General features: G+C 31.4%; 1 protein-coding gene across 1 annotated transcript in view; it reads right to left on the bottom strand.

The window, feature by feature from the left end:
• Positions 1–9,287, bottom strand: part of LOC106471843 (rap1 GTPase-activating protein 2-like) — a 24,906-nt gene that overhangs the window by 5,769 nt on the left and 9,850 nt on the right. The window contains exons 3-9 of the mRNA XM_013932465.2: positions 8,982–9,065; positions 7,671–7,771; positions 6,695–6,824; positions 5,617–5,765; positions 2,643–2,808; positions 1,932–2,207; positions 1,218–1,279 (exon numbers count right to left, since the gene is read on the bottom strand). Coding sequence (XP_013787919.1) covers positions 1,218–1,279; positions 1,932–2,207; positions 2,643–2,808; positions 5,617–5,765; positions 6,695–6,824; positions 7,671–7,771; positions 8,982–9,065 — 968 coding nt within the window. The remainder of the gene's footprint in view (positions 1–1,217; positions 1,280–1,931; positions 2,208–2,642; positions 2,809–5,616; positions 5,766–6,694; positions 6,825–7,670; positions 7,772–8,981; positions 9,066–9,287) is intronic.

The following is a 9,287-nucleotide window of genomic DNA, read 5'->3' as shown; positions in this document are numbered from 1 at the left end:
TCAGAGTATACAGTATGTATTTCTATTAGTAATACGTCATTATTATTTGTTTATTAGCCAGGTCCAAGAAAGTTGGTTAAACCTAGTGATGGCGTGGAATTACTTAGAACATACATGTGTGTATAGATCTAGCTAGGTTTCTGAAATAAGTTAACTAGCATGACAGTCTGCATGGACAATATTAATACTGTTTGCATAATATTTAGAATTACAGTTTACATTTCTAATTCGGATTTATCTGTAAGGAGCATTCTCATCCCATTTCTGCACATACCACTGGTTGAAGCCTGATGCCCATTTCAAGTACTTGGTTTGGTTATGTCTTTTAAGCAGTAGTTCTCAAGCAGCTACACATTCAATGAGATCACTTCATGCTATTGTGTATTATACTATTTTGGAGGTAACATTCACACCTGTATTTACAGGCAGATCATTGACAATGGCTATACCAGAATGTCATTATCATGAAGAGAGCATATCATGAGTTACATAACAACAGTTTTGAAGGGTTTGGGCTTTCTACGTTTACTGCTTCTATTATCAAAAGCACTCGTTTCCGTACAGATCCTACTGATAAATTGACTTTCATCTCAGTCTGTACACTGTACGGAGTAGTCTTCTCTAACTAAGGTGTTCAATTCTATACGTCCTGGTTGTTAGGATGTTCGAATCACAATCTGCAGGTCATAGGTTCGAATCTCCATCAGAGAACATGCTCACCCTTTCAGCTGTGTGGCATTATGATGTGACGGTCAATCCCAATATTTATTGGTAAAAGAGTAGCGTAAGAGTTGGCAGTGCCTTCCCTCTAGTCTATCACTGCTAAATTAGGGATGGGTAGCACACATAACCTTTGAGTAGCTTTGCCCAAAATTCAAAACAAACAAACAAATCAATTTGATATGACTATTATGCTGTACTTCTGATGTGGGATCTATGAATTCATTCATCACACTATTGACAGGAATAATGTGCACAACTATTTCCAATATTATACAAATACACATCTACAAAAAAACAACAACAAAACCTGATATATTTAAAAATAAAAAAAGAGATTTCTAATTTTACAAGTACAGGTTTATGACACTGAAGACCATCTCAACAATGTATTATATTTGTTGGAAGCTAAGTGTGAAACTATATTGGTATGAGCAGATAAGGAAATGTTGACAACACATAATATTACATAAAAACTGAAACAAATTATTTTCTACCTGTGAGTGGATCCTTGAGAAGGGGATCTCTGATACAAATGTTTTATTGAACCTTTTGTACTCTGCAAAAATTCAAAGACATCCTATGTTATTATGGTTCAAAAAAGAAAGTTTTCAACACGATACAAAAATAATTTCAAGAACACTATGTTCTACTTTAATGACATAAAAGTTTCAGTGAATTTATACAAACAATCTTTGGCCAGTTAGTGTACATGTCTTATGCCTATTTAATCAACACTATTTACACTTTTGTCATTCTCAGAGTTTTTTGTTTTACCTATTTATAAGTGCAGAATGGTTAAAAATAGCCGAAAATAATCAATTATTCTGCAATTTTGGCATTACATAATTATAATTTTTTTTATAGATTGTATTAATTAAAAAAGAAGAATAACTACAAAAAATAATATGCTCTCCTATATATGAAAAATCACTAGAAATTAATATTGTAGACAGAACTTAGTTAAATCAGGGTCAGCTATGCTATAAAGATTAAGTATGGTTTACAAAATTAAGATTAAAAAAATGGTTTAAATTAGTTGTAGTTTATTTAAGATTAAAGATGTTATACAAGTTTGAATAAATTAACTTTTGCAGAAATTCAAAAGTTCCTAAAATCACTTGTTTTAATGGTTTTATATTTTAAAAGAATCTAAGAAACATAAACAATCATATTTAAACGCATGATCGGATAAAAACCGAGATCCTTACTGTAGGAGTGGAATCTCCCATGGTTATTACACTCACACCACTACTGCTAGTGCTAGCTGCAGACCGTTTCTGAGAGATGTTGGACAAATTAGACTCTATGGATTGACTGCGATTTCGACCTGTCAGCGCTCTCCGAACAGAGTCTAAAAAACGGGAACTTGTACCATTCATTTCAGTCCTACTATTCTCATAACACAGGCCTGCACCACAGAATTCCTGTGTTTTTTGCACAAGGCCATCGTGGAGGGAATGGAGTAGAGAAGCTCGTGTACGTTCCTAGAAAAGCATAAGGCTTGCTTAACAGGAACCTAAAGTTACACTGATGAAAACAAGATATTTAAAAATACAATTATTATTATTATAAACTGAAAATCGAAAATAGGTGAAAAAAATTCTGCAGTATAAAATTCTATATTCTATTTGTTATTGCTTACTTACTAGAATAATAAAAAAATCAAATAGTATAGAATTAACAGTTATAAAACAATGTTCAACATGGGGGGAAAAATATAACTAACTGAAGTTTTAATTTGTTTTATAACAGTCAATTCTATTTTTGTCAAACTTCTTGTTAAAGTAAACCTAACATTGTTGTTTTAACAGAGATAGGAGTGCAATTCTCCAGAAAGTTGTAAGAACACAACAGAAGTGAAATTCTTGTATGTTACATTAACAGTTGATGATATGTTGGAATTCTAATATAAACCCTACCTTCAACTTTGCAAATTTTTCTGCTTTATAACAAGCATGTTCGGCATTGATGAGTTTGGCTAGGAGAAATTCTTGGAACTGGTTTCCTTTGGCAAATATAGCTGGTTGTGGTAAGGGTGGGCCAAAATTTGGAACATCTTCTCTTGCTGTAACTGAAACTTTGTACCTGAAAATAATACAAAAACTGAGCAAGTCACGTGTCAAAAGTTTGGAACCGCTGATATTCAACTCCCAAATTATCAATTTGTTTTTATGATTTTCTCCATCAGTGAAACCACATATTGTATAATTATTGAATAATTTTGTTTTTCCCATATTAGAACACTTACTGTAAAAAAAAACTGACCAAAAAAAATAGGGTGAAATCACTCATGTTCTACATATATCATAAAAGGAACCCCAGCAAAACTGGTGGGTTTTATTGTAATATGAACGGTATTTTTTGTATGGCATATAATAGGTTAGTGTAAGATCTTACAAAAATATCTGTATAAAGGTGATAGCTGGATTCCATTGTTAATTTTAGGACTATGGATTTTGTCTTTTATGAAGAAAAACTCAACCCAAATATTAAACAGATATCCCATGTTGTATGGTCACTTGCCACTAACTAGACTAAGAGTTAATAGCAAATAAAATCACAGTATAAGCAGATTACAAAGTCGAAATTCAAAAACATTTTTTTCCTATTGGTTTCTTGCTTAACATTTCATCTTCGTATTTTGATAGTTGATTCAGTGAGTCAAATGAAATATGTATGCTACTACTTAATATGACTAAAAGCTGGAAGAAACTATAAAAAAAAGTATTATTTAAATGTAGGCCACATTTTTCCATAAGTGTCACCTCAGATCTTCAGTTAGTACCAAGATCTTTGAGAAATAATGAAGTTTCCATGTGATTTCTGTAATACTAAATAAACTTTTAAAATATAAGATTCCATATGGCTTAAGACAAAAAACTTTGAATGTAAAATCATTTCATAAGCATATATTTTACATATTTTGAAAAGATGCACTACTAATGGGATGTTGCCACAAATATTACTTGACTGTCCATGAAATATAACAGCCAAGCACAATGTCTAGGTTGCAAAGACTTGCAAGTTATCATCATGTTAATTAATTCAGTATCAAAGATACCTAGTAGAGTCTATACAGCCTTTTGAATATAAAGAACAGATACATTTATAAACAGTTAGTGACCTCAGTAGCTTAGGAATTTTAATCTATTTAAATATGAAGTGAAATGACTTTTCTAAAATTATCCAGTTCTAATCTGGAAGAACACCAGTTCCTCTCTCAAACCACAGACTCATGACTCAGTTGTCGAAGAATCAAAGTTAGCGTGACTTTTTTTGTTTTTCAACTGTGGTAACGCTGAGAGGATTTTCTCAAAAGCTCATCATGTGTCTTCTGAACAGTAATGTTGATGAAGTCCAGGGGATAACTTTTTTGTAGGATGTGTGTAATGTTTGTTTCTTTGTTATGAATTTTGCGCAAAGCTACACGACGGCTATCTGCACTAGCCATCCCTAATTTAGCAGTGTAAGACTAGAGGGAAGGCAGCTAGTCATCACCACCCACCGCCAACTCTTGGGCTACTCTTGTACCAACGAATAGTGTGATTGATCGTCACATTATAACACCCCCATGGCTGAAAGGGTGAGCATGTTTGGTGTGACAGGGATTCGGACCCGCGACCCTCAGATTGCGAGTCGAGTGCCTTAATCACCTGGCCATGCCGGGCCTGTAATGTTTGAAACTTCCTATCAAATAATAGAAAGATGAATTGTTAGCAAGTTGAGAGGATCTGGTTGTTAAGATGCAAGTTAAGTTATGACCTTGCACACATGAAATGCATGTGATGCTTCTGTCAAAAAACCAACACTTTGACTTTGGCTTTCCCTAAATGAAGCTTATGTATTACAGAGTTCCTTGTAATCAAAATATATATTATCTAGTTACTAAAATGCAAAATTATTTCTGTCGTATTTTACTAAGAATAAACAATAATTCTTCTGAATACAATGCATTTCCATTGTAACTAATTTTTTTTTTTACAATAAAAGCACATACACAAATATACCCACTAAAGCCTCTTCAATATATCATAATATTTTGCTATTTTTTTTGTTACATATTACTAAAATAATAATAGTAAATTAGAATTACATGCTGGAAAGATTTAATCCTATTTGAGAAATTTAAATAAATCAATGGTGCCAGAAGCAGAAAATACACTAATTTCAACTTTATAATGTCAGAACTACAACTTCAAAATGTTTACATCAAGTTGAATTACAATATAAGGCTTCATTGTTAATTTTACAGCTTAAATAGATTGTTTTTAATTTGGTTATGATGTTTTCACTCAACAGATAAGTTTTGTTTCTGGAGGTGAACATAAAATGTATGGCATTTGAGTTGCCTCATTGAACGTGTGTGTGTGTGGGGGGGGGGGGATATTATCATTCATTGGATGTTTTAGTAATTGAAAAAAAAAATCACAAAATTCTAAATATTTCATACTGGTACGTCGTACCAGCCTACGTTCACCACTGTTACTGACATTTTACGAAAAGTATAGCAAATGTAGACTAACCTGTCTTATGCTTACATTATGGGTGCTTAAGTGTTAACACAATCAGTCAGCACTCTCTTGAGTCTTGAGACCAACTGACATGGTTGTTCTCTTCTCCCCCCCCATTAACAATAACATCTCCTTTCAACACACTGTATCATTTAATTAATTCACATTATTTTTTTTTATTGGCTTATTGTTTATTTAGAATTAAAATTAATTCAGCATCTTTGTTTTTGGCTCATTTTTTTGGCAACCCCCAGGATGGCCATGGCTCCCACTTTGGGAAACACTGCTCTAAGTTACAAAGACACTTTTCCAATGCAATAATAAGAAAAAATACAACAGAACTTCCAAAATTCAGAATAAGTTTAATGTAGAATGCACTAACCTTGTTTCAGGTGTCTGAGGGTTAACAACTTCAACAATAATGTAAGCATGAATGAAATTGGATGTTATTATGGTAGGAGAGAAAGGAGTGTTGCCTTCTTGGAACACGATGGCTACAATGTCATTCCCTATGTGACGTTTCCGCTGAAGCTAAAAAAACAAAAGCAATTATCAAGAATGAAATTGGATGTTATTATGGTAGGAGAAAAAGGAGTGTTGCCTTCTTGGAACACAATGGCTACAATGTCATTCCCTATGTGATGTTTCCGCTGAAGCTAAAAAACAAAAGCAATTATCAAGACTGAAATTATAGATCACGAAAATGATTTCTAATCATTATATGTGCATAATGAGAAAATATGATCTTTAATTCTTCAAGATTATCATTGTAAAAGAATTTTGTTTTTCATTACCTTCAGAATGGTTTAATGATTTGAAAATCTCAAAAACCATGATGTTCTGAAAAAGTTTTGACCATTTTTTAACATTAAAAGAAATTACAATAATGTTATTTTTTCACTTTCACTCATAAACTGTAAAATGAAAGAGATAAATAATAAATAAGTAACTTCTATTTGGGAACAAATTCTATGCTCTGAAATTGAGCCCTTTATAAAAAAAAAACAACCTAAATTGTGCTTCATTTAAGCTTTCGATATATAAGTTAAACATGCCAGCTTTTTGAACTGTATTTTTTAGACTCATGAATACTGTATTTCGTTGTTATTCAATTGAAACCCATTTGAGTTGAAACTTTATTGGTTCCATTCTTCAAGTAAAGACTTGTTGCAACTTATTAGAATAACCTGAGTTTGAATCTTTATACATACATCTGAGTGTAGTCATGCACGTTCTGAGGAAATAAAAGAAAACCTACAACAAATTAACTCCAATTCTTGGTTTCTTCATACAGTTTAAAGTGAAGCATTTTCCACACATTTTTTAGACAAAGTTCTTACTTATTAATTATATGCACAGAAATTTTTCTGCATTAAAAATGTAGTACACAATGTTTAAGGTAATTTTGAATTAAAAGTATTTGCATGTATAGAAGCTGTGAAAAAAAAACAACCATCTACCTGCTGAGGATCTCCTTCAGTATATGGAAGGAGTGTAGAAACATGAAACATGACTTCGCAGCCTTGGAAGTGGGTGTACACAGACTCGTTACCTGTTTGGCCATAGTGGGTGTCCAGACCACCTCGAAAGCTGTAAAAAAAATAATTAAAACAACTGAAGTTACAAGAACAGTTTGTAATTAAAATATAATAAAAAAAAACTTGCACTTTAATTTAATTAAATGTTTATTTTTTAAAAAAATGATAAAAATACAAAAGCTTCAATATTAAGTCTAGCTTTTGAAACCTAACAAAACATAAAGTATTTACTTATACATTAAGAATAATTATAAAGGAGCTTACTACAACTTCACCAAAAGTTGTAACAAATTATGCTTAGCAGTTATAACAATTTATTTTTATTTCATAGTAAAGAATATGTTATGTCCTTTAATATTTTAGAATTTGAAATTCCATTAAAGAAGTACTTTATGCAAATTCATAAAATAACTAATAATATGTCAGCATAATAACACAGATAGGTTAAAAGATTACCCTCATCTAACAATACCATACAACACCCTGATAGGGAACAAAATAGGTGTACAGTTGATGTTTTTCACACATTGAAAAACAAAAGATATGTAAAATTTAACAAGTAACGCTGGGTTGGTGCTCAAGCAATGCAGGAAAGATGTATTGTCACGTGTAAGCTTAGTTTAACAACCAATTCCACTTGCTAATTTATCCTTTAGTTTTATAGTAAAAGTGAAAATCTGTCGAGTGGAAAACACATTAAATTTTTAAAACTCATTAATTCAACTTATGATGTTAAATAAGAAACATAATTAGGCTTTAATAAGCAAAGTTTTTTAAATTTTGTATGATTACAAGAACAAGAGATAAGGGGCTTTTCCTAAATGCTAGTAATAACTTTTTTGACAATAATAAGAAAACACTGCTCAGACAGATGAAAACTACACAAGTTTTATCTTACCCCTGAAAGTCTTTTAGCTTGATCTTCTGACCTATCATATTCAGAAATTCTTCCATTGCACCACTGTGAGTTATATTCCCAAACAACTCTTCCTCTGTTGTCTAAATCAACATAAAAACGTTGCTTTTAGATGTAAATAGAGTAAAATATTACTCTGTCTTTAAAAAGTTAAAATATATTAAATTAAACAAGAGGGAACCATCAATAGTCATGGCACTTAAAATTCTTTTAGGCAGGATTAGAGTAAATTCATCTACGAGACCTTTTTTTTCCTTTTTTATTAGCTAAATTTTTTCTGCACCAGCAATACCAAACGTGGGGTGTGGGTATACCTCAATTCAATTTTATTACTCACAAGGATTTCTACCAGCCTACCATGAAATTGAAATTCTTTTGGGCAGCATTAGAGTAAATTAATTAATTTATGAGACCCCGAGTGTGGTTAAATACATTAATTGAAAGGGTTTGACCTCCTGAGTCTAAAACTGTACCTAGATCTCAAATCGGTCATGAGATGACAGAGCTATGAGCTAAAAGTTTGTACTTGGAAAAACAAACAAACTCAGAGCTGTTCTATGAGCCACCGTGCTGTGGCTAAAAAAGTGCTGTCAAAAAACATCTTGTTTATACGGAACCTTCATTTTGCATATCATGTTCATTTCATGCCTTTAAGTGGGTTTTATTCTTTATTTGAATTGTATGAAGCACAAACTATAAAAATTAATTTTTAGGCTCTCACTCTGCATCTCTTTATTGCCTTTTATTCATTTTTATGTGCACGTAAGTATGTGATAATTAACAAAAAAAGTAATTTTTTTTGAATGAATATGAAACAAATTTCAATTAACAAGTATCTTTTATAATTAATATATTTATAGTTTGTCTGTATAAAATCTGGGCACAAAAAGTATTTCACCTAAGCATGTTTTTAGAACTGTGCCAAATCCTTCTGCACGTAATTCCATTAGTTAAAAAAATGTTTTAAAATCATAATATTTTTAAAATCTATCTGATTACCTACAAGCCTATACTAGCGTTTTTATAAAAACTTTTTTTATTCTTTCTTTAGTTGTTTTTAAATGTTCTACAAGTATCAACTGTAATTGAATAAATATTTTGTTCGACATAAGAAAGCAGTACTTTCTTTTACTACAAATAAATGATAAATAAAAGATGACTAATTCTAATAATGCTTCCAGTTGGTAAGAAATCCAAGTTGTTTTTAAAGATTCAGTTGGAAAAATCGTCATTAAAAAAAAAGTTACTCAAAAGTACTAAGCTAAACAGAATATTCAATGAACATATACTAACCTGAGCAACCCTTTGATATATAATACCAAACTTGTATGTATTGACTAGAACATGCTCGTCGTAAGCAAGCAACATTTCAGAGGCCTAAGAAAAGAATTACAAAATTAAATTGTCTACATTATCTACATGAACTCAGAGATGGTTGTTTACATTACAGTTGTTCTCATGCTGAAAAAAAATTAAAATATTTAAAAATGGTGCACTCATTTGTCCTTTTGTAAGTTTTATTAGCTCTATTACATAACACCTTACACACTTTAATAGCTCTATCCCATTTACGTATAAACGAAACCTTGTTACATGCTT

The sequence above is a fragment of the Limulus polyphemus genome, unplaced genomic scaffold (assembly GCF_000517525.1).
Source record: "Limulus polyphemus unplaced genomic scaffold, Limulus_polyphemus-2.1.2 Scaffold4899, whole genome shotgun sequence".
NCBI classification, from domain to species: Eukaryota; Metazoa; Arthropoda; class Merostomata; order Xiphosura; family Limulidae; genus Limulus; species Limulus polyphemus.
The sequence above is the reverse complement of the archived record's forward strand: the minus strand, read 5'-3'. Positions and strand labels throughout refer to the sequence as shown.